This window comes from Sturnira hondurensis, unplaced genomic scaffold, assembly GCF_014824575.4.
Source record: "Sturnira hondurensis isolate 20B ecotype Veracruz unplaced genomic scaffold, ASM1482457v3 Scaffold0009719, whole genome shotgun sequence".
Lineage (NCBI taxonomy): Eukaryota > Metazoa > Chordata > Mammalia > Chiroptera > Phyllostomidae > Sturnira > Sturnira hondurensis.
This window is the reverse complement of record NW_028082350.1, coordinates 15,267,050-15,293,207: the sequence shown is the minus strand read 5'-3', so window position 1 is coordinate 15,293,207 and position 26,158 is coordinate 15,267,050. Positions and strand designations below refer to the sequence as shown.

Here is a 26,158-nt window from a genome sequence, read left to right as displayed (position 1 = left end):
TTAGAAAGTCACTCAAATTGTAAATCTCCTCTAACAGCACCAGCAAAATAATTTATAGCATCGTGATAAATGACTCGTGTTTTTGTGGCCTAGCCTTTGAATGATCAGCACTGTCAAAAGTAGGTAACTGTACTGAAAGTGTTCCCAGGGACAGAAAGCTTTTTTCTAAGTGATTATTAAATGACTAGTTACTTTAGAAATAACTCAGATTCTGAGTATTTTCAGCTTTTCTGCAGATGAGTTCAAAATAACGTCAATTCTGAGTGACCACCAAAAGGCTGCACTGTTCTTTATTGTGCACATTTATTTGCATGTGTGTGCTCAGCACTAACTTGGAGAAGGGTTTTCAGCGTGGACGGAAATGAAGTATCATAGTCTACTTCAAAATTGACTTAACCAAAAACTCGCCCCCTCGCTTGTCACCTGGGAGCTGACTACAGCTGACCAGACTGATGACCTGAGGCTGTGAGTCCAGCAGCGGTTTTTACACTTTTCTCCTACAGAAAGTGGCAACAGCAGCTTTTGTAGCTGATGAGTCCCAACCGCTGTGAGCAGGGAGCCAAATCTCTTTGTAAATACATACATGTGAAAGTGAAGGTCCAATTAAACAGTGAACAGGAAGTCAGTCACACCTCCAAAGAAACAAAAAGGAAAAAAGGAAAAGAAAAAGGCCAGACCAAGGAAGGACAGCAAAGCCTGCCTGCCCACCAAGATGCCACCTGGCAGTCCGCTGTGGGCCCAGCGCGAACGTCCACTCTAATGTGGACGGGGCCTCCCAGGTGGCTCAAAACCAGGACCAGGGACCAAATCTCCTCAGTCCATCAGCACGGGCTGCGCCTTCCCTGTTTCCACCCCGAACGTGAATAGGAGACGCAGCTACGCCTGGGGGACGGTGCCCACAACCAGAGCCCCTGGGGCGGGACCTGGGGAGCTCACGTCCAGGAGGATCTGTTTCCTCTTTGACTGAACCTTGACAGAAGGTATATTAATTGAGGGGTAAGACATGTTACAATAATAGACTGTAACAATGCTAAGCCACTTGGAATACAAGCTAGAAAACAAATGGCTGTTTACATGGATTATCAGTGCAACAGGCCCTTGCTTCTTCAACTACCTTTAACACAGGTGTAGCCTGCTTCACAAGATAGATAGACTCCAAAAGTATCATTTACCAAAATTCTCTGTAAAGCAAACCTCGTCCCCTCTAATTTTCCCTAAGGGAAAGTAATACAAGTCGAGTCAAACACTTTGCAGTTTAAAAAGGCCAACAGAAGGACCTGCGAGGCACTGAGAGAACGGGGCTGGCTGGCCGCTGTCCTGGTCCCCTGCCATCCCCGCGGCAGCACAGCGAGCCATGGGTCTTCTCCCCCATGCACCCCCAGAACCGACTGCCCACCCACCCTCCACCCTCTCACTGAGAACCTCGTAGTCACGGGGGCCATGCAGCAGGGGTGTGTTCACTCCTGCACGGCCCCATGAAAGGCCACAGCCTGAAATGCAGGTCCCCCGGATTCTTTCCTCGGGACTAAGTGTTCTCAGAAACGTGTCCCCAAGCCGGTCAGTGTGGCTTCACTGTGGTGCGTGCAGCACTCGCCTACGCACCTGCGTCAGTAGGGTGTCCTCTCTCCTTTAATAGCTATTCCCACTAGAAAAAACTGTCGACACAATTTCTAGCTACTCAGGTGAATGAAAAACAGGACTCAAAAAACCACACGAATGAAGACATCAGGCCACACATGAACACGTTCGTCAGGCACGTACCTGAGTATCCCCAGAGAAGCTGCTGTGCTAGAATAAAATGAAATCTCTTCTTAGAAAAGACAGAATTCTCACAAGTTTCACACAACAGCTACAGAAATTATTCTGTATCTTAAAGTAACACTGTTTTATTTAACACTGTTTGTCTCATTGCATCATTATGTAAAACAAAAGCTATAAACAAAACTCCAAACATAGCAGATTATACATTTAAAATTTAAAGAGGCACTGTACAAACTAAAGCCAAACCACATAAAAGGCGGGGCATTTCGGATCAGAAAGAGAGCGAAGAGGGCAGGTACAAGTAGTTCGGGTGTGAGAGTCACACCCCAACAGCAGAAACAAAGCCGTCCCACAATCGCCCAGCGGGCTCTTGGTCAGGCTTCCGCGTCCAGACATTGCAACACTCTAGGCAGGAAATAAGGAAAGGCAGATGCTCGACTTTAAAGGGTTCAGACCATCTCCATGAAGAAAACCTACAATGACTCCTTCGTCTCCGGCTTTACAGTAAAGAAAGGGAGAGCGTGTCGTGCACCTCTGGTGACCACCAACATCACACTCGTCAAAGGGTCGCTCCATGGACGTCTGCCCCGTCCTCTGCCTACAGCTGCGATCGAGCCCAGCTCCCTACAGCTCAGTGAGACACCTGTGTGTCCCAGAGCCTCTGACTACACCTGCCAGCGCGCACGGAGACCACGGGCCTCACCAAGGGAATTTCCACCCTCATCTTAACACCCTTTCAGTCACTTCAGACGCATTTTGTCAGCCATTCAATACTGACCAAGTGCTAGAGAGATGTGACCTAAACAGAGGTGGCCCCCGACTCTGCCTGACCGTCTCATGAAGAGGCAGGTATAGACGGACCCTGGTGAAGGAGTACACAGGTGCAAGAGCGTGCGTGTACAGGGAGCTCAGCGCTGTGTCAGCAGCACACATGGGCTGTGCAACAGGTGGGTGTGGGCAGCGAGGTGGAGGGGATGGCAGGGCAGCCCCATGTACCTCGCCAGGGGCTGGGGGAAGAGCCTGCCGCCTTCCAAGCCTGAGGAAGGGCAGGGAGACGATAAAGGGCCCAAGGGAGGGCCTGTTGGTAAGAGCCCCACAGCCATGCCTCACACGTGGGCACCTGCAGGCCCTGCCCAGGCGTCTCTGCAACACCTGGAAAACAAGCCAAGTGATGCAGAGCCTCCGGGGGCTGTTGAGGATTTTGGCCTTTGTTCCAAGGAAAAGGGGGAGCCTTTGGAAGATTTTCAGACGGAAAGTGGGAAAATAATATTTTACAAAGATAAGTCTGGTGGTGCTGTGCTTCATTAACCGGCGAGGCAGGAAGGTCGCCCAAACAAGGACAAGGTGGGGTCGGGGTGGGGGATGGCCTTCCTGAACCCGGTCCCGTGGGCCGACAAGCAGCTGTGACAGCGGTGGCCCAGAACACCCTGACGGCGCAGATCTCGCACCAAAATCCTTGGAAGACTGCCGGTCTACACACCCGCGGCTGGCCCGTGTGGCAGAGATTCCTACGCACACACAGAAGACGCCGTGGCCTCTGTGAAGAGCACCGTAAATACAGAGCTGTGTCAGAGTGGGCGATGTGAACACGCCTGCCCTCCACACGTGAAGCTCGTGGTTTCTTCCCTGAACGTTTGAGACAGAAGATGCGTCAGCTCATCTGCGAGGTCCCCTGACCGGCCACCCCCACCTGCACCAGCTCAACTCAGAACCTGAAGGAGGACCGACCCTCCTCAATGACAGTGTTCCTGTCCCCACCCACTGCTGTCCCCACGCAGCTCTCCGCTCCTTCCGGTTCTGCACCTCCACATCGTCCCCACCTAGCTCCTCGGTGCCTGGCACATGGAGGACATTCAAGCAGATGCTCACCGAAGAGTCTTTGGCTGTGAAACAGAAGCAGCCATGAGACCCTATGTAACAAACGTGGAGGAAAGTTTTAAATGTGGACAGTGCCTTGGTACCCCCCCGTCAGGCAATCCTACCCTTTGTCTGACTTGACTGCTTCCTCCCTACTCACTTCCTCCGAAAGCCATCCACCTGCTCTCCTGACCATTCCCCGACTCCTGCCCGTCACCCGTTACTCAGGTAACTCCATACAGAAATAATCCAGCCCGGAACCAGGAAACAAGCAAACCAGTCGTAGTTCCCGCTCTGCAACTCAAGCGAGTCATTGAAGCCCTTCAGCCTCGTGCAGCTGCACCGTCTCCATCTCTCAAATGAAGACGACAAAATAGGCTCCATCATGTCACAGCTGCGAAGAACAGATAACGGAAGATACTTGTTTGAAAAGGAAACACTAAGCCCTGGCTGGTGTGGCTCAGTGGATTGACTGCTGGCCCCCAAACCAAAGAGTCTCCGGTTCGATTCCCAGTCGCGGTACATGGTCCGCAGTCGGGGTGTGAGAGAGGCAACCACGCATTGATGTTTCTCTCTCTCCTACCCTCCCTTCCCCGCTCTCTAAAAGGAAATAAATAAATCCTTTAAAAAGAAGGAGAAAAAGAAATACGAAACCACAGGCACGGGATCTGCCAGAGCTCTGCCTTTTCAGTGCCCCGGGCCCCCCACTGCCATCACACGGAAGCACTACCATGCGAACCGAGCTTGTCACCAAGCTTGTCAACAGACATGGGGATACAGTGAAATGACAGACCGCCCGCTCTCAGGACTGTGCAGCCTGGCACAGCAGAAGCAGGATCGGAATCAGGCGAAGAGGATTAGGGGGCTGTGCACTGGGCTCCTGGCGAGAACCCGCCAGCAGGGGCAGGAGGGTGGGAGGAAGGGACCAAGTGGGCCGAGTGTGAAAAGAGGGACGGAAGTCAGCAAGTTGAGGTGGTGGATGGAAAAAGGCTGCTCTAAGCAAAAGGAACAGCTTGTACAAAAATACAGATTTAGAAAACTTTCACTTGGGTTAAAAACAATTACCGAGCACCCCCCTTAGAGCAGGCCCTGAGCTCCACGGAGCGGGCAAGCTCACAGGCTCCGCTCCTGCGAGGCTATGATGTTTTGAGTAAAAGCAGTACTCTTTTGTTAGTCTGAGACACTTGTAATCTGATTTGGTTGTGGGTAACCTTCAGCTCATTTCCAAATCCATATCCACCTCAGAAACTATTGACCATCAACAAAAATAATCTCTTCAAAAGAAGGTGATCGTCCAACAATGAATGCTACAGCGCTGAGAGAGAGAGATCTGCAGACCCATGAACAAGGCCAGTGGTCTCAGAAACAGCAGTGGGGAAGGGGCAGACGCAAGGGTCCCCACGCCCTGCGTGACCCCTTGTGTGGAGAGTGCAACGACCAGCTGGACTTGCCAATGCTGGGAGACTCGGGACCACGTGGCCCCGAGTGGGTGGGACCGAAAGAGGCACGAGAGGGGTTGCTGGGTGTTGGCAAACTGCCGGCTTTGATGTAGGTGTTTTTGGTTTACCGAGCTTCGTTAAGCTTGCATCTATGATACGTACACGTTTCTGTAGGTATATTCCACTTCAGTGTAATGCTTTTGTACCAGAATATAACAATGAGTTTGAAAAGTAAGGATTTCTAAAACTCTAGAGCAAACCACGGCAGGGTTGGACTCCCAAAGAGGCTGCTCTGAAGGTGGCAGTTCCCACCAATGTCACAGCTACGACCTCACAGTTGCAGACTCCCTGTGGTCAACGGCACGTGCGTACTCATTCTCCTTTGGACTCACTCTGGCTCTGCACTTACTTGCCTCCCCTACTGCATCCCTTTCACTTATATTTCAATGAACTGAGATGTGCAGTTATTACAACTTTTCCTCCTGTCATTACCTTTGAAAAGAATATAGCATGTGCCATAAAAGACACATCACATCAAATATGCTTTATAATCTCAACCAGTGGGGCAAATGCAGAATTTTTCAGGCCAATATCTAACTTAGAAAAAGTTCAGGCAATAATAGTCTTACAAGGGAAAGGATGCCTGCAAAAGCTGCAAGAGAATGTCCCACTTAGAGCCACGCAATTTCCCCCCAAAGCATTCGGTCTTTTCCTAGAGTTCTCAGGAATGCACGCCCTTTGCTGAGACCCACGGGTCCCTTTCCTGACACAGTTGCAGAGGTCATTTCACCTGTCTGCATTTCCCCAAAGCGACCCAGCGCAGCTGCTCAAAACCGAGGGCTGCTACGGGTGACAGAGCAAGGCTCAGGGACCTGAGCTGCGGGCTGACGGGAGCTGCAGACCCCGAAATCCACCTCATCCTCTCCTCACCTGTGCAGCCTAAGACAGCAGCTGCCCTCTCTGCGCTCATGCTACAAAGGGGGAGACGGGGGCTCAGAGGAGGAGAGAAATGAGGATGCAGGGAAGGCAAAGCCCTGTGCAGCTGTAAGAAATGGCTTCCACAAATGTACACCGCCACACTGGGACAGGAGCGGTTCTCAGGTATCAGTGCAACTTTGGATGCTTTTGGATGCCAGAACCCAGGATTGAAACATCTTAAAATATAACAATTAGATTAGGCTGAAATTGTTGACTACCAGGTCTAAAATGGAAAACTACTGGCAATTTCAAATTGGGTTCAACTTAACAGAAAACTTAAAAATTGTTTACATTTTAATAGATAGGTTTATTAAAAAAACAAAAAACCCCAACAAACTGCCCCAGCCAGGTGGCTTGGTTTGGTGGAGAATTGTCCAAACCAAAGCACCAAAAAGTTGAGGGTTCGATCCCCAGTCAAGGCACATATAAGAGGCAACTGGTTGATGCTACTTTCTCTCTCCCTTCCTCTCTCTCTAAATACCATATCTTTGGGTGAAAATTTAAAAAAAAACAATTATAATACCTCGAGTTTGGGCAGCTTCCTTTAAAGCAGCTAGAAGGTGAGGCTTCAAGTTGTCCAAAACAAATCTTCCTTCGAGACCAGGGAAAAGGGACCTGAAAGATGAAAGGACCACAGCAATTACAATCTCTAACTATTCTGAACACCGGGCTTCACACCGGTCAGGTCATGCGTCCAATCACAGGACACCAGTCAGGGCATGCGTCCAATCACAGGACACCAGTCAGGGCATGCGTCCAATCACAGGCAGCACTTCCTGACCAGCCATCACTGTGCCTTTGCTTTAAACCACGAGGGCACCATGCACCTCATGTGAATCCAGAGATAGTCTAAATCTCTCAGAATAAAGTTAATCTTATTTTCTGAAATGTCAATATGCATCCTTCGTTATAAAGAATTACTTAATACTCTATTTTAATTCACTTAAATTGAATTTCATAAAATAATTCATTGGCAAATCTGACTAGGTTATTATTAGCACTTAATAACCATTGTTTTCTTATTAAAATTTCCAAAAAAACCTGACTGCCTGGATAACTTTTTAACTGACAAACAGCTGAATGTTTTTTTCATTTTAGGGTGTAAAAATGTGTCCATTCACATTTTAACACAGTATTACATTCCTGCACAAGACTTCCTTGTGAAAAATCTACCCGGATCACGGCTCCGTCCAGTACAGGGTTCAACACGTTGCCAGGGGCAGGGGCGTCCTTAAGCGTGAACACGTCTTTTGAAAATCTGTTCCGTACCTTGGATAGTCTTCCGAGGAAATATAAATAACATCTTGATCTGACACAGAGGAGGAGAAAGGAACGAATTTTCCGTTCTGCAGCGGTAGCAGCTCCAGGCCCAGCAGCTCACTGTAGGCCTGGTCGGAAAGCACGAATTCCAGGAGGTGGAGCTTCTCCTGGGCGCTGCCCGAGGGCGCGCACTTCCTCAGCACCTGCCGCACCCACGCGGGCGTCACCTTCTGCACGGGCTGCTCGGGGGCAGCGGCCAGTCGCAGGGCCTCCGCCAGATGCTCCGGCACCTTGACCACCTGCTGCCCCGCGCTGCAGAGGTAGCGGAGCACCGCCCCGGTGCGCTCCAAACCCTCGTCCAGGTCGGAGAAGCGCGCCTGCTCCGGCCGCACCCAGCGGCCGCCGAGGGAGTGCACCACGGCGTGCGGGAGCAGCTCGCGGAACAGGGGCCCCAGCGCCGGCTGCCAGTGCGCCCTCACTCTGCTCGCGTCCGGCCAGAGCTTGTAGATGGTGTCCACCGACAGCGGCGAGCCGGTGCTCCCGCGCGCCTCCAGGCGGCTGATGGAATCCAAGATCAGGGTGGCGTAGGCTTTCGGGACCACGTTCAGGACTAGCAGCTCATTCCACAAGGCGGCCGGATCTCGCCACTGGTCCAGCTCTCGCCACTTGATGCTCCTGCGATTGTCCGTCAGGCCGAAGAACCCGCTGATGTGAACCGGGAGGCCGGTTTTACTCTCCTCCCCCGGCGGCAAGGGAAGAAAACAAAATGCTTTTCCTGAGAAATCAGACGTTGCTCCTGTTTCATCATCTCCGCTGGATAAGCACAGCGCTATTCCGATGGTTGGGACGAACTTCAATTCGTCAGCTAAAGAATCGAGCTTACTGCTAACCCCCCGCCCGCCCACACTGTTGCACACCAGCCACGACGTCTTCTGTGTGTCCTGCGCACTCGCGTCCTCCAGAGCTATGTTCATGTGATACGTTACACAGGTTATGCTGTCGTTTGGGATCTTCTTACAATAGTTACTTATAGCCGCTCCCAGCAGCCTGACCGCATCCGGCCGCTCCTGAGTCAGGGCCTCATCCTCGCTGGCGGTCACTCTGAACACCAGCCTCTCCGTCCCGCTGGCCTCGCGGACGTGCAGGGACACGTCCTGCACGCTCCGCAGGAAGAGCAGCACCGTGTCTGCGTCCGCCCGAAAGGACTCGAACAGCTCCAGGACCTTCTGCTTGTTGTAGAGGTTACTGCTCAGCTGGGAGGGCTGCAGGCGAAGCGGGAACCGGAACAGCGTCCCCGGGAAATTGCCCTCCACAAATGTGTCCTTGGTGCTTCCGAAAATGCCGACGAATGGCGCGAACTGGTCTGAAAGTTCACTGATTTCTTTGCTGTCGCCTTTGAGATTCCAGCATTGCCCTGATTCGTGTGGACCGAAAAGTGTCTGATGAGGGTCTAACATTCCGATCTGGTCACCACTGAAAATACAAGGAACATCTGTAAAACAAATTCAAGCCAAGGTCAGTTCTGCAATTCAATGGACAAGTACAATCACAATGCATCATTACTACCAAAATATTTCACATGAAAAACAGTAAGCCATGAAATGACTCCAAAACAGATTTATCTCAGAAAAAACCCTAACTTAGCTCAGAAGATATAATTCTTACATGAAGGGTAACGGTTTCTCATTCGATTCAATGAGCACAAGGCATAGAGACTTTACACGATTATTTTGAAAACCTAAGACACATCTTTAGACACTTACCAAACAATCAGAATGTGTACAGAGGAAGTGGGCGTGGTCACTCAGCCCCCACAGCCCCAGGAACCAACTCCAGGGAACAGAAGAGAGCTGCGTCTCACCATCAGAACAAGAGCAGGTGCCCCGAAGGCAGAGGGACAGAGAGACGGCAGCACAGGTGATGCCAGCGCTGGTCCTCTGTGCGCACCTGCCCTCGGGGAGCGTGAACAGAGCTCCCACCCCCTGCTTCTCCCAGCAGGTGCGCCCACAGCGGGGGCAGCTCACCTCCGCGAGCCAAGGCCAGTGCGACCTGGGCCTGCATCTTATACAGCACGGGTCTACATCCGCACCAGCTGCTTTGCCTGTTCTTCAGTCAAAGACAAAGTGGTATTGCAACACTGGCAGAGAAACGGGACACGTTGAAAGTGCTGTGTTGTGAGAGAGTCTTCTGCACCGACCTTTAAGGACTTCCTGAGGGTGATTTTGTTTATGTATAATTTTGCTGGAATGTAAAGCTCTTTTGAATTGAAGTATCGTTGACATACAGTATTATATTAGTGTCGGGTGTATGACATAGTGAGATTTCACATTTATATGCCTTAAAAGTGGTCACCACAAAAGTCCCCACCCATCTGCCACCACAGAGTTCCTGTGACATTATTATTCCCTACGTTGTACTTGACATCCCCGTGACTTATTTATATTTTAACTATAAGTTTATCCCTCTTAATCCCTTTAACCTTTTTGCCCATACTCTCCCCTCTCCCACCCAACTCTCTGACAATTAACAGTTTTTCTGTGTCTGTGGGTCAGTTTGTTTTGCTTGTTCACTTCTTTAGTTTTTTAGATTCCACCCCTAAGTGAAATGACAAAGTACTTGTCTTTCTCTGACTCATTTCACTGAGCATAATACCCTCCAGATCCATCCATGTTGTCGCAAAGGGCACGGTTTCATTCTTTTTCATGGCTGAGTAATATTCCAGACTGCACGCACACGCTTCAATAACCCAGCTACTGCACGTAATGCTGCAGCAAGTACAGGGGTGCACGTGTCTTTTTGGAGTTTGTCTCATTTTCCTCAGTTACGCCCCCAGAAGCAGAATTGCTGGGTCTTTCTTTGTATCCTGTCATAGCCTTTGTTCTGAAGCCTGTGTTGTCTGATGTAAGCATTGCTACCCCTGCTTCTCTCCTTTTTTTCATTTCCATTTTCATGAAATATCTTTCTGCCCTTCTGCTTTCAGTATCTGTCTTTCAGTCTGGAGCCTCTTGCAGGCCGTCTATGTAGGGCTCTTGTTTTGTTTTTTATTTTACCCCTTCAGTTACCCTATGTGTTTTCAGTGGAGCACTTAGAGTATTTACATTTAGAGTAATTAGTGACAGGCATGTGCTTACGGCCATTTGAATTGTTTTCATACTAGACTTGTAAGTGGTTGGTCTCCCACCTCTATATGTTTGCCTTTACCAGTGAGGTTTCTCACATACTATCTTATTTCTAGTTTTCGCCTTTTCTTTTCCACTTAAAGAATTCCCATTAACATCTCTTGTAAGGCTGGTTTAGTGGTGATGAACTCCTTTAGCTTTTGCTTGTGTGAGAAAATCTTGATCTCTCCTTCCATTCTGAATGGCAACCTTGCTGGGTACATTGTACGTTTTTTTTCCTTTCATCGTGTGAAATCTATCATGCCATTCCCTTCTGGCCTGCAAAGTTCCTGTTGAAAAGCCCGCTGATAGTCTTATGGGTATGCCCTAGTGCTTTATTTACTGGTGCCCTTAAGGTTCCCTATTTACCTTTAAATAACTTGATCATTCTGTGTCTTCATGTGGGTCTCTTTGGGTTCATCCTGTTTGGGATGCTGTGCTTCCGGACTTGGATGTCTGTTTCCTTTGCCAGGTTAGGAGAGTTTTCAGTTAATACATCTTCAAATGGGCCTCCCGCCCCTTTCTCCCTCTTCCTCTGGGACTCCTATATCCGAATGTTAGTACGTTTGATGTCATCTCAAAGGCCCCTTATGCTGTCTTCAGTCTTTTGCATTCTTATTTCTTTCTGATCTTCCAGCTGGGTGGTTTCCACTGTCCTGTCTTCCTGACTGCCGATCCATTGTTCTGTGTCACCTGATTGGCTGTTGACTCCCTCCAGTGGCTTTTTCAATTGTTATATTCTTTCTTTCTGATAGGTTGTTATAGTTCTTTCTTTTCTATCATTTTTATCTCTTTGTTGAAGTTCTCAGTGAGTCTATCCACTGTCTGGAGAGTAGAATGAGCCTCTTCATGACTGTTACTTTGAACGCTTCATCTAACAGACAGCTTACCTTGGTTTCATTTAGTTCTTTCTCTGGGGTTTTGTCCTGTTTTTTTGTTTGTTTGTTTGAACATATTCTTTTCTATCCTCATTTTGCCTGTTTGTTTCTATGTATTGTATTAGGTCAGCTAAACCTCCTGGTCTCAAAAAAGTGGCCTTATTTGGAAGTTTAGAAAGTGTCCCCCTTGTCACCAGAGCCAGGGGCTCCAGGGGTGGACTAGTGTGGCCTCCTGTTGCGGCTGTTCCACCACTTTATGGAAACGCTGGTGGCAAGGCTGGTCCCTGGCCTGCTGGCGGGGAGTCCAGGCCACAGCTGCTGCAGGCTCCCCTTTGTGTGGGGCAAGCCTGTGATGCAGCTGGCTCCAAGGCCCAGCCCCGCAGCAGCAGACCCTCTGCTGTGTGCTGGTGCCGGCTGAGGCTGTCCCCTTGGTGTGGTGGGAAAGAAGCACTTTGGAGGGGTGCTGCCCTGGGTATGTCCTCAGGGAAATGCCAGCATGGGGTGAACAGTGTCACCAAGGATAACAGTGTCAGGTATGGCACCCGCCTGTGTCAGACCAGCCAGGTTATGAAAGGGGGGAAAGATGGCACCTACCACCACGTCTGACACAAGAGCAAGTTCCGAAATCCCCGTCCCTCCAGCACACACCCTAAAATCAGTCAATGCATTGCCTTCACCGTGCCAGGACTCAGAGAGAGCGTAGCCTGGGCTTCCTAGAGCCATTTGGTTCCCCCAGATGTAAGCCTCACTGGTTTTCAAAGCCTGATGTTATGAGGGCCCCAGTTCCTGCTTCAGGTCAAGCAGGCTGGGGCTCAGACCCTTCACTCTGTGGGGATGACCGCTGCAGCTGTGACATCCCTCCCACTCATGACTCACTGCAGAGGACTGGGGAGTAGGGAGGACCTGACCAAGCTTAGTCTCTACCCCTCCTACCTGTTTCAGTGTGGCTTTTACTTTGTATCTGCAGTTATCACAAATCTGTTCTGCTAGTCCTCAGGTGGCCCAGAGACAGTTGTTCTGGACATAGTTGCAGTTTGGTGTCCATGAGACGAGGTGAGCTCAGGACCTTCCTACTCTACCACCTTGAGCCCGAAGCCAGCAGCCTTGCTCTTGAACACCGACTTAGCTTGTCCGTGAAGTCATTCCCCATGGTGGGTGCACTGCGCCCACAGGAAACGTTTCCTGGATGGGATGGGAGGGTGATCCTCACAGCACCTGACCTTCTGTGCAGACGCAGCTCGGGCAATCCCGCCTTTCACACTGTCTGTGGGCGTCCACTGCAGGCCCCGCTGCAGGCCCCACCACTGGCTCCGAAGCTCTCAGGTATTTTAAGCAGGAAAGGTTACCTTCGCCAAGCCCGCTGTGACCCTGATCACAAACGTGGTCTGTGGCACTCCCACCACAGACTGTGCACACCTCCCGTCACTGAGACACACTAGGGACATGCCTGGTGATTGTACAGCATGCACCTCAACCCATGCGAACCGTCAGATCAGAGAACGGCCATCATCTGGACACTGCCAGGCAGTTCCCTCTGCCTTGCACAGCTGTCTCCAGCTCCGGCCTGTCACCAAGGAGCCCCCAGGGGCTTTAAAACTGCCCTGAGTGTACTTTGCAACAGCTGAATACATGAATGTCAATATTCATGTATAATAATTATATATCATAATTTATAAGTTAATATTTTGTTACATAAGTAATCTCACTTAATATGACATTATACAATATATCATCATGTAACTGCAATACAGAAAAATAGGCTTACTAAACTGGGCTACCATGAGGGTGACCCTACTCCCACACACCCAGGGCAGTCCCAATTTAGGCCACTTGTCCAAGGAGAACAGCGTCCCTCCGTGTCCTAGTTCGGATGACACGTTACAGCACCCCCTAGCTATGGCTACGGCTCTGCCGCTCAACCTCTCCTCCTGCAAGTGCAAAATGCAGAACAGTTTGAACCTGAACTCTAACAAAGGCCAATTCCACAACAACTTTTAATCACAAAGTGTAGTAAATACTAAGGGCTTTGATTCAGAAAGAACAGCATGCATGTACTTCCAGAGATGTCCGCACTGAGATACACATATTTCCTATTTCAGCTCTGAAATGGAAACCTCATATTCTTCCTGATTCAAAACATGATTTCAAAGTGATCTTTAAAATACTCATCAGTTTAAGAGCAAATCTGTATGAGAAAAATGTAGAGAAACCAGAATCACTTCCAAGATCTTCACTTTGTCAGTTATTCAATGCCACTAGTGTTATACTTTTCTCTTTAACCTCCTGATATTTAAAAAATATGTACAAGAAAATGAGAATAAGTCTTCCTGACTCAGATGTTTTCACTGTAAAGTATCTTAGAGTAACAATTTCATGGCATTTCAAGAGCTACATTTCACAACCCACATAAAGTGACTTAACACAAGGGGGGACCCCCCAAAACCTGGAATGTACTTATAGAAAACTGTGTATTCACTCTCACATGTTTGAACCACCAAAGTCCTCTCCTTAGGACGTGGTGTACCTCCTGAGACATTTTTCCCACTGCTCAGTGTTTGAACGTGTCGATTTGGATGCCTTTTAGTGCTTCTGACATTTTTTGTTTTACCTCTTCCAAACTGGCAAAACGTTTCCCTTTGAGGCCTTTTTTCATCCAGGGAAACAAAAAAAAAAAGTCATTCCAGGCAAGACTGGGTAAATAGAGAGGGTGGGGCACGGGGGTCATGTAGTGTTGGGTCAGACACTTCTGAACACTCAGCGTGGTGTGGCAGGTGCACTCCGAAATCACCCATCGTGAAATGGGCAAGCGCACTGCAAGAGTCTTCACAAAACATTCACTGAAGCCAAATGCAGCCTCTCACAACACCACCAGCTGGTAACTGACACAGATGGGTTCCTGGAACCCTCACCTGGGGGGGAAGCCTGCAGTACAAGGGCCGCCCTCCAGAAGATGATTCCGGTTTTGGCGGGCCCCTCTCATATATTACACTGATTACACTGCACCATGATGACATTCACTTTTACTGTCACATGACGCAACTTTGGTGTAGTTACCATGGGAACTTCTGAAAACTCAAGGCACACCAATATTTCACTGACATACTTCTTGCCACTGACAAAACAATTTGGAAAAGATGCCTTTTAAAAATAGATCACCTCTTAAATTAACTAAATAAATTACAAACTACAGGCGAAAATAGTTTTCAATATCATGACTGAAAGCAAATACTGTACCTGTTATGTGATAGACAGAATTGAACCCGATTCCAAATCTTCCCACCTTCAGAGGGTCGTCCTTCTTCCTGCTTCTCGCTATCTCCTGGATGCCGTGCCAGTCCTCGGGGGTGAACACCGCGTTGTTGTACACGTACAGAGCGGCGCCTGCGGGCAGGGACACGCGCGCACATGCGCAGAGCGCCACTCTGAGGGGTTCAGTCCTCACGAGCACGTGCTCCGCAGACAGTGGCTTATTGGATGGGAAAACGGAAAGAAGGGAGTGGAATGACCAAATCCTGCACTATAATTCCAGTTGTTCTCACAGTAAAAATAGAAGTCAGATTAATGGTGAAAAGTACCAGCAGAGAGAGAGAGCACTGTTGGCCATCTGAAAAGGAAAAGGTAAGGGTCTTGTGGTGTTTAAACACCCAAAACATGGAGCAAACGAGGAAATCAATCGCAGTGGCCCACTGTACAACTTGTTTCTAAGCAGCACATTAAAATTTTTTTTGCAAATGAGATTACCTGTAAATATACTATGGATACTTTCTATGTGAAGAAACCTTGTTAACAGACTACTTTAAAAGGTGTACAATAACCCTTTAAATAAGTTTAATAATCACCTTATAAGGCACTGCTTATATAATTTAAAAGATCCTGCCTCCAAAGTAGTTCCTTTAAAAAGTGATGATTCTGCCCTGAATATTTCTGGAACTCTGTGAGATATATCCTCCGAGTCCCTAATATTCTTTCAATGTGTTCAACTATAGTAACTCACCATACTTTAAAAGACCTAACACTTCTGTGTGAAAGCAGTCCTGAAGTGTAACACACAGGGTGGGGCAAAAGTAGGTTTACAGTGGTGAGGACGTGAAACACAATTATTCTTGCATCATTATTAATTCCTGTATTATTTTCCACAGACAACTGCAAACCTACTTTACCACATCTTGTACAGACAGCTGAGTACCACGTTTTAAGTGTGCAGCTTGACGGATTCTCACAAAACGAGTAGACCTGCGTAACATCCAGCCAAATGAATGGAGAACATCCCAGGACCCAAAAGCCTCTTCTCACGTGCCTACACCTCCCGAAGTGGAATGAAATATGCCAAGAAGTGAAGTATAAGTGGTAATCAGACTACTCATTAAACAGAATATTGTAAATCACTAAAAACCACCTGTTAGTGCATACTGTTCCTAAAGACTGAGTCTTACCCTGAAATTGCGCCATATCTTTCGACCACAGAGTCTCTGTCCCGTACTGAGTCTCGTCGTACACAAACTTAACTGCCGTGGCCCCAGCATCTTCTGCATTCTGAATTAACTCCTAGTCAAGAAATATACAAAAATAACGTTTCATAATACAGGAATCCACTGTCCATCTTTATATCTACCTGTAATATTTAAAAAGCAATTACGTTTCAGTAGGGGAAACCCGCTGCTTGCATCCTGACCTTTAGGACCTGCTGCGGGCACCACTGGAAGTAGTGTTAGGAGTCCTGCCGCAATTATACGTGCCTACAGTGCGTTTTTTTAAACATGCTACTCCTGCCTATAATACAAATCCTGGGACTATTCACAACTCTGCCTCTTATTTACAATCTACCCAAAGCCTTCTTCCTACAAAAGAAACTGCTCCCGTTCCAAACGCTATACAGAGTGTTCTGTCGTCAGGGACAAGCACCATTCTCAAGCAGTTACCAAAAAAGACCTTCATTTATCATTTGCTTACCCTTCTCTTAGAAAAAACTCTATCAGTCTTCATGTACAGTAGGCTGCATTCCTGCGAACTTGAGATATGAACATGTCTGTCCTAAGGTCAAAGTGTCTTGAAGGTCAGCACTTCCTCCTCTCACTGAGAAGGTAGTGATACTGTCTGGTGGGCGAGTGAGTGGACGGGCAAATGACAGGTGAACGGGCAGTCGAAGCTCTGCACGTGGGAAGGACAAACTACAAGGCTCACACCCATCAGCAGCCTCGAACCAGTGCCCGGTCTCAACAGCCCCTAGCGCTTCGGCACTTCGGCACACCTACCGAGATCGGGCCAGGAGCCCCAAACTATGCAATAGGAGTCCAGCTCCCAGGGCCACCCCCTAATCTCAGAAGCTGAAACACACCCCAGGGGCATCACCCCTGGCTCATCCTAGACCCTGTCCAAAGCGCAGAAACGCCAACACATGACAAGGGGCCGGGTGAGCTGAGACGTGGGTCAAACTGAGCAGGCGGCCCCGTGGGCAGGTCTCTAGAAACACAGCAGTTCACCCTGTATCATTACATCGGGGACCCCTGACCTTGGGGAGAACTATAGCTTAACTTCTCTAGCATCTTGGTATCACTAAACTGGGGGAGGGGTGGGGGTAGCAATGGGCAAGGACTGAAGAGAACAAAGCCACAGCAAAGCCTTAATCAGAGCAAAAGGTGAACACAGCACCCGCAGGAATGAGACGACTCTAAGACTGAGCAAGGAGACAGCACCAAAGTGAAGAGCCAGTCTGAGACCAGGTGAGGCAGTGAGTTCACTGGGCGCACCCGCAAGGTTGGGGACCTGCTGCCCAACCCCAGACAGCCCTTCTCTCTAGTCCTTAAGGACTACAGATTCTCCTGTTCACACAACGGCCTGTTTCTCCTAGGATTTTTAAGACCTAGTTCCTACTGTATTTATTCTACCAGAATCCCTAAAAATTAGCAACCCTAAATAATAACCTTATTTACATTGGGTTATTATGACATAAAAGATAGGAATAAGAATTAACAGGGAGCAAAATACAATGTTAACTCACCAATGAGAGCACTTTACAGGCTGGGTCTTGTTTTCATTTGGATACCTATTTTTGATGTATGTGTGTTTAAGGGGGCAGAGATGAAGAAAACTGAAGGTAAAGTCCCAAGTCTCAGGCTCCCACTATCAGTCTCAAGTGGAACAAAAACGAGAATGGGCTCTCTTTTGGACCGAGTCCGAGAGGAGGCAGTAAGTGTGCCAGATTGCGTGTGCTCTTGGGCAAGTCGTTTGAGCGTCTCTGGCTCTAAGTCTGGGCGGTTCCTGAGAGTCCTGTTAAGTCTAACATGGTCAGATTCTACTAAGACATCCAAGGAGCAAAGTCTGTGTTCAGCTGGCCTGCACGTAAACACCCACAGTGAGCAAGGCTCAAGGACGAAGCCTCAGTGGCCTGCTAACTGTGAGGACGTGAGAGGGCCTGTCACAGCCTCCGCCTGGTTCACTGACAGGGCCTCTCTCACTCGTGAATCGATCACACTCTGCTCCTGCCACCACCAACCCAATCTTCATTTTTGGGTGTATCTGTTCACCTTTCTACCCTCTTACAACCCAATAACCACACTCTTCCCATCTTTACATTCCTAACATCTCAGTGCAGAAATGTTTTGCAAATTAACCTGCTGTGAACCACTGATGCCTGTTCTGGAAGGGCACCCTCTAGTCACTAAAATCACAGAAGATGGCGTAAGTCTCACCCAGCGCCTGTTGGAGCGGGACTATCTAAGGCCAGTTAAGTGACCTTAGTCCTTATTTTCTAAAAACGTACTGTCTAAACTAGAAAATATAACGAGGACTAAGATATTGGACATAATAAACACTAAATAAATTAATGAGAAGAAAATGCATCATAACTGATCTACTTTTACAAGTAAGGAGCTTTCTTATTGAGCTTACACACAAAATCTAACCTTTGCAGTATCTTCCATAATTGCTTCTTTATGGCTGTCCAGCTTTTTAACACGTGTATTTGAACCAAAAGAACACATCATAAATGGAGCTATTTACGACAGAACACTATCACAAACAGCTTTAAATAACTAAGCAGTTGTCCTCCCCCACAGCGGCCCTCTACATCCGGGGGCCAAGCGAGCACACGCTCGCGGGCCCTGCAGGTGGGCTTGCGTCACTTCGTCCGTGTGGCCGGCCAGCAGATCTGCAATGCCGCTGCACCGTGTTTTGCACGAAGCCGCATCACAGAGTGTAATGCGGTTTCATGGAAAACAGAGCACGGAACACAGAACGGGCTCCAGAGCGGCCCTGCTTGACAACAGCAGGGGACGCATTTCTGGGCCTCCGGAAGCTCCCGTGCGCGCGCCGGCCAGTGACCGTGCCGCAGGTGCACGGGGACACACACAGCCGGTCCAGTCTAGACAGGAGCTCACAGATGTAAACACTAACTGCACTTCTAAGGCGTTTCCCTCCACCTCGTTGTCACCAAAGCAGACTCACACACGAACTCACACGCTCGCACACGGCACAGGCCTTACCTTAAGAATCTGTCCTCCTTCTGGGTATCTTCTTAAAATGTCCTTGAGAAAATCCACAAGTGGTGGAGTTGTCTGACCAAATCGACCTAAGATAAAAATGCCACGGCTTGTGACCGGTGTTTCCTGGTTCCCAGACACGGTAAAATTCTACCAGTGAAAACTCCACGGCCTACCGCAGCCCTCGGAGATGAACCTCTGCTGACTAAAGACGCAGTAGAAAGGACCACAGATGCAGTCGGATCAAACCTCAACATTTCTCAGTAAGCTACAAATTCTGCTTTAAAAATATGTTCAAAAATATACTAAATGTCACAAAAGAGTCTTAATTCAAAAGTAAAGAGCATGGGGCTGGGGGGGTGTTGCTATTTTCCAAAAGATTAAAACAAACAAATGGTGTTTCGCTGCTCACTGCTAAGCCAGAGGACGGTGCTGACTGTGACACTGTAAACACTCCCAAACTCAGCCGATGTCCCGGCCGTTCGGACCTTCGGCACAGTCCCGGTCTCCATGGCCGTCTGGTTCAAAGAGCCTTCGGCTTTTCAAACTACAGATTCTTAGACTGGACTGACCAAGTCACCTTCGGACAGGTGACAGGAATGTATAGGGAGAACAGAGGAAGGGAAGTAATTTTTCAGATGCACAGAATAAAAAAAATCTGGATATGAAGAAAAACAAATCTGTGCTTAACAAACAAAATCATCGCCATACATTTATTCGCATCATTTTGGCACAACTACCCACCAAGCCCACCCCACCTCTGTCCCACAAACTGGCACCCCCCCACTTCCGTAACTCAGCAGCACCCCCCACACTCTCCTTTGGCCCCCAAGGTCCCCATCACACCCTAGCATCATAGACTTTCGTTTCACTTTAAACCGTGGTCTGTTCAACTCAGAACGGCCCAATCTCCCAGTAAAGTCAAGGTTATACCTCCCCCTTTTAAGCCTTTTGATTGAAGGTTTACAAATAGATGACGATTTTTGGAAGTCAGATCTCCAATCTTGATCCAGTCAGGTAACTGAAAAAATAAATAAGTAAAATGTATGAAAAATAATATAGTTCCTAATACTGTAAAGTACAAAGCATCACCACAGGTTTTTTTTTCACTTAGGATATAATGCTTTTTAACCTTTCTAATCAAGAAATAAGCTGCTAGGAAAAGTGAATACTTCAAAGAAAAGAAATTCAGTCAAGAATTTTATTTGAAAATGTAAAAGATTTCCCCTTAAATAATTATGAAGAAAGACACACACATTCCCACGGACGATGATGTAAGCTGTGTGTGCCGCATCAGGGCCACTGACAGAAGCAGACTCATCTTGGGTCAGCACCCGCAAAGCGCACGGCTCACAGTGATGACCACAGGTAGTCATGGGCAAAAAAAGTTTAAGTTAATTGGAACAATCTGGGTTTTGGGACACTTAACACATTAATAAGAAGGCACTGCAACTCTCTGAGAGAGGACTGTACCAGGCAGTGTTGCACAGATTTGAGCAGGGATTTCTTTTCCATTTAGTTTTGAAGAGCATCTTATAGGTCACTGGTCCTAGAAACACGGTCGGGGAGACACGGCTATAGATGCTGTCGTGAGAAAGGTGTCGTGTCAAAGGAAGAGACAAACCAGGACTCCAGCCTGTGGGGTTGCTGCAGACTAACGTCCCTGAAACCAGCTGCCCCTGCTCCTCACAAGGGCAGGGTACAATGTGGGTGGCCGTGACCTCGGGAGCGGTCTCACTGAGTGCCTCTTAAGAAATAAGATGAATAATCCAAAGCCAGTCCCAAGCAGTCCACTCTTCAGTGTCGTTAGGGAGTGACTCCTCGCAGGTCAACAGTCTGCAGACCGTCACTCAAAAGTGCCCCTGGATAGCCACCGTAGCACCTTCCGCTTCTCCAACGGGGGGGAAGGACGTCTACTATGTCGAAGGCGCGTTTTTCTGACTGATACTGCCCACTTCACCCTGACATCCTCCGGGTTTCCTAAAAAGCTCACCCTACCCAAGGTGGTGTCATAGCTGTCCTGCCACCACCCATCTCTCACCATTCACTCTGTGTCTCGGTGACTGGTGGCACCTTCAATCTCGTCACTTTTGTGGGAAAAGTCCTCTCTCTCTCTCAACCACATGTCCAGTTGATCCCTGCGGCCTAGCACGCCCCCCCGGAGTACCTCTCCGAGCCAGCTTGTTCTCCACTTCCGACTGCTCAGACTCTGTTCCGACCCTGCGTGTCATGGATTTTCGTAACAGTCTCCATCTGGTGTCCTAACTTTCTGTGCGTCATCTTCATTCCAGTCCCCATTTCTGACATCCAATTCTGAACATGTTACCCTTCCCAATGTATGGAGCACTTCATATATATATTCCCACTGAATCTTACAGGAAGCCTGTAAAAATTCTTTGCACAGGAAACATGAATAAGAAAAATCATGCCCTGGCCGGTGTGGCTCAGTTGGTTGGAGCATCATCCCATACACCAAAAGGTTGTGGGTTCAATTCCTGGTCAGGGCATATATGGGAGGTAACCAATCAATGTTTCTCATATCGATGTTTCTCTCTTTTTCCCTTCCTTTCTCCTTAAAATCAATAAACAAAAATTTTATAGCATTTTTAAAAGAATAGCCAGAGCAATACTGCTTAACAACAAAAATTTAGAAACAACCGAAATTCTGTGACATATTGATATGATGGAACATTATACAGCAATAAAAAACAAATAAGCTAAATAAACTGCACATATATTTAGGTGAATATTCATAACATATATTGTGGGTGAAGAGCTAATTCTGGGTTACTACATACAGAATATGCACCTTCTTACAAAGTTCATAAATAGCTAAAAGTAAACAGCATACTGTCCAGGTCGTATATTTAGGCTATACAGACACACACACAAACACATGATCAAACTATTAAAACAACCACAAACAACAAGGCACCAGAATAATAAACACAGAGGGTAAGGGAAGAGGTACCGGTGTCCAGGCTGGGGAGGAGAAGCAAAGAGGTGAATACAAACTATCAACCGTGTTTAGTTCTCCGGTTGGATGATGTCATTATGGTTGTTCCTTATATTGTCAGCTAATTAACTAACTACTGAAAGAGAGCCATGTAGGAACCAAGGGTCACTAGTCTAATTCCATACAGCGAGGTACATTTAAAGGCAGAAAGGGAGGAAGGAAGAAAAACGACGATGCACGAAGAAGTTTCCAGGTCTCCAAGAGGACTCGGAAAGGAGGCGGCGTGGAGCAGAAGCACGTTAATGAAAACAGATGTCGCCACTGTGTGAGCCTGACAATGACCGCCTGTGGTAGACTGTTATCAGTGACCTACTTACGGGGACGTGGTTCTCCCAAAGAGAGAGCGAGCAGCACAGGTGACCTCAGCAGCACAGGCTGCCGAGATTGGAGGGTTCTGCCTGGGCCTCATTCCTTCCTGGACCTTAAGTCCCTCCAACAGGGCAAAGTGACATTGGTCCTAGCAACGTCCAGAGGCAACGAAATCGTAAACACTGTCCATTTCAGTCTTTGTATTTGTTTTGAAAACAAAGTGATTAAAAATAATTTGAACACACGGATTTCTGTCCATGCCCACCACAGCCTCCCTTCAACACCTCGGAGATGCTCGTTTTCATTTCCCGCGAAACAGTAACTCCGAATTCTTAAGCAAAGACGACAATATTAATTGCAATCTGGATCTCCCAACACTTCTTCCTTCATTCAGTTGTCAAGGGCACAAGGAGGTTTTCAATTTTCAAGACGTGACAGGAAGGGCCTCATTGATCAAATTCAAGACAAGAAGGTGAATTAATGCTTCAGGCCTGGCTTGCTTTGGTGCGGGTTAGAAAAAGGATCAGAGACACGTGTGGCTGTCATGAAAGCTTCGGTCAGGAGGTCAGGAGCTTACAGATGCCACCTCCGGGCCAAGGAAAGCAAAAGAGCAACAGGCAGAAAGAGGAGGGTAGGTGCTGCTGTGTCCAACCAAACCAGGGAGTGACAAGGAGCTGCCAACAGCTTTTGTTCCCTCCCTCCCTCAAATATTCAGAACTCCTGCCAGCAGTTTGGTGCGACTCTACACGAAAAAGACAACCACCTCTGGGAAGACTGGCTCACACAAAGGTGTCCCTGCAGTGGCGCAGGTCAGCACTGCAACCTTCGCCTGCACCGCTGAAGTCGCCGCCTGCCTTTTCTGAGTCAGCAGAGATTTGTGCCCTCTGCGGGTTTTTCTGGGGAGTTCCACCCTGGACTTGAAAGGTCATGTTTAATGGCTTAAGCTCTTCTCCTGTTTTAAAGAACTTTACTTTTTTCCTTTTTTTTAAATTGACACCCTAGTGGATTCTCTGGTGTGGAACAGCAGAAAGCCCAGTGACTTTAAAACCAGACAGACCTGAGTCCCGATCCTGATCAGACACTTCTTTGGGGTGTGGAGTAACAGCAAACTCATGAGGCTGTTCTCAGTGGTGAATGAGATGATACATATGCACAAGGCACCTAGAACAGTGTGTGCACCAGCGAGTGGCTCAATGAATGTTAATACTCTTCCTCATGCATTAGCGAAACACGGCAGGAGAAATGTGTGGGAAGAGCGGATTCCCAAAAGTGTGTCTGTGGCCCTGACATCCCTCCCTTGAGCTTCAGTCGCAGGCCTTTCTGCTAACCACCACCCCCTCGTCTAGACCCCTGCCCAGCAGGGACCTTAGAGCTGGCTGGATTCCACTGATCCAGTTCCTACTAGAAACAGAGCACAGATTCCCTCATGGTAGTGAACGCGGCCTCTGTTACTCGGGCAGTACTGGAAGTAGGATCTGGGTCACTTACCTCTGCATGCATTTTCCTAGAGGTTTCTTTTATGCCCTGCCACCAGCTGAGCCACATCCCAGAGCAAACTGGTCACCCACCACCTTTCCTCCAATGTGAGGAGGTCCCCTCTGTACATGTTTATCTCTGCTAACTGAGCCCGTATTTTTTCCGATCTCACTCAAGGCTTCTGAGCATCCTTGGCAAGGCCTTCTGCCTTATTCTTCTTCTCATCCCCCCGATCGGCACCCCCATCCATTTGGTACCAAACTGCCATCATTTTATATTTTTCCAGGTCATCCTTTCCTTTCGGTGTACCTGTATAGGCATAGTCTAGAGCCTCACTATCCCCTCTTAGGGTAAGTTTCCTAACTAGATCCCCGACAGACCACCCACGCAGTCTGGCCACGCTGCACCCCGCTGCCATGTGCACCATCCCACATCTCCAATGACACTTCTAATGGCAGGACCCACCACACTGAGCCTTTGGGGACAACCACACCTAGGGGACACATCGACAAAGCAGACTCAAGGGGTAACCAAAGAAGTGGGCACTGAACCAGGAGTATACATGGGAAAGTTCAAAAATAGGAGGAGGTATAGAAAAAGAGTACAAAAAATGAGCTTTGCCCCTCAGTTCCGCCCAAAGTTCTCAGTCACCGTCTGCACGCCACCGAACACCCTGGGGAGCTGGCACAGAAGACGGACCCATGGGGGAACAAACGGCAGATCAATGGGAAGTCTGGGCCTAAATGGGCAAGTGACCAGAGAGTGGACCCAGGTGCATGGAGGGTCAAGATCACACTGAGAGATTGAAAATCACAGGTACCAAGCCCTTCACCCACACTGGCACTGGACACTAATGAAACCCCACACCACAGGTTCCGTACAGCTCAAGCACTCCTGTGTGTCAGTTCAACTCTTTTTCGCCTCTTTTAAATCCTGGAAATGATGTTCTTTTATCACATAAAAAGTAAATATATTTGTTAGGATAAAAGAAGTTAGTTTTCAATGATATGTCTCCTGTAACTCTTCCCTTAAGTATTTTCACCCATCTTAAAGGATACATACACCAATATGAAATACCCGCTCTTTTCCAAAGTTTTGATCTGCTAAGGCATTCATTTCCACCTTAGAAGTTTTAATATAAATGTACTCCTCAAATTAATAGTTTCTTCATTAAATTATGTCTGAAGATACTTGCAGTCTAAATTTCTGTGATTCAAAACTGCAGGGGGGTACTTCTAAGTCATAAAAAGGTTAGGATATTTAATGATATCTCTAAACAAGGAAACAAAACAAAACAAAGCAAAACACCCTCTGGTTATAATGCACATCAGAAAAAGTATCTTAGTTTCAGAAAGCGAAGATTCAGACAAAATGGGGCCGGGGGGGAATCGCAAGTTGAATGGTAAATCAGTAAAACTTACAATGATAGGAACACATCCGTGTCGCGCTCACGTTACGTGCAAAGCATTATTTTCAGGGTGACTACTTAATGACACAAGAGCAAACCCATGCCGCCTCCCTGCCGGCAAGCCTACCGATGGCAGGCCCACCCTCCCGCTAGGACGAGGAGACGGGCCATACCTCCCTGTCCCCGAGCCACAGCCGCTGCTCCGACGCCGGGAAGCCGGTCTCCGCCTGGATGAGCTCCTTGATGTCTCGCACTGTCCAGGACTCCAGGACGGTCACAGTCCTGCAGCCCACGCAGCCGGGGAGGACGGTCACCCGCAGCCACCTGCGCAAAAGGCAAAGGGATCCTCAGTGGGGACCACGAGGGGGGGCCGCGCCCACCCAACGCGCGCCCCACCTCCCGGGGTCTCTGTTGCGGGGACCCTCGCGGCGCTGGGCCCGGGTTACCTGTCCCCCATTGCCTGACTCCTCGCCGAGGGCCCGCGTCCTCCCCAGGGCGCGGGCGCCGGGTCACTGCGGGCCCTGCGGCACCGAGAGACTCGGCGCCGGCCCGGAGGGCGAGATCCTCATGGCGCGTATAGGCGCCGCCCCGCCGTGCTCGGCCGCAGCCCCCGGAGCAGCCTCCGGCGCCGCGGAGGAAACTCGAGAGGAAGCCGTGACCGCGCGCGGGAGGAGCCGACAGAGGCGGCGGCGGCGCGCTCCTGGCCGCCAAGGGCCTCGGAGACGACGAGCGCGGGCACGCGCCCGCCTGCAAGGACCGTTAGCAGAGCGCCAGCCCCGCCCACGATGCCCCGCCCCACCAGGCCCCGCCCTGCCTGGACCAGTGGCCTGGAATCCGCCCGGCCCTCCTGGCCCCGCCCCACCCGCCTCGCCCCGCCCACCCCCGCAGTGCCTGCCCGTCCTCGAACACTTAATAACCTTAGGTGCGGAATAGTGGGTTTGGAGATGTGTATTTCCCCTGATGGCGTTCAGCATGAACTAGGGCCTACGGCTCCTTCAGCTCTAATGACTTCTAATCTCCGGAAGCATCTCCAAACAAGATTTACCCTCTTAGGTACAGGAGGGGAACGTGGGGATTGCAAAACCCCAGTGTCTTCCGCGGTTTCATTTCCTGTAGTTTTTAAGGCGCAAAAGCAGGCTC

At 48.8% G+C, this 26,158-nt stretch overlaps 1 protein-coding gene across 1 annotated transcript in view; it reads right to left on the bottom strand.

Moving 5' to 3' along the window:
• The window catches only part of SACS (sacsin molecular chaperone), a 40,226-nt gene extending 14,553 nt beyond the window's left edge, over positions 1-25,673 (bottom strand). Inside the window, exons 1-9 of the mRNA XM_037057635.1 lie at positions 25,465-25,673; positions 25,192-25,342; positions 19,743-19,830; positions 18,813-18,898; positions 15,765-15,876; positions 14,566-14,712; positions 7,305-8,787; positions 6,559-6,650; positions 1,762-1,788 (exon numbers count right to left, since the gene is read on the bottom strand). Of these exons, the coding sequence (XP_036913530.1) occupies positions 1,762-1,788; positions 6,559-6,650; positions 7,305-8,787; positions 14,566-14,712; positions 15,765-15,876; positions 18,813-18,898; positions 19,743-19,830; positions 25,192-25,342; positions 25,465-25,475 (2,197 nt within the window). The 5' untranslated portion in view covers positions 25,476-25,673. The remainder of the gene's footprint in view (positions 1-1,761; positions 1,789-6,558; positions 6,651-7,304; positions 8,788-14,565; positions 14,713-15,764; positions 15,877-18,812; positions 18,899-19,742; positions 19,831-25,191; positions 25,343-25,464) is intronic.
• Positions 25,674-26,158: the final 485 nt, after the last annotated feature.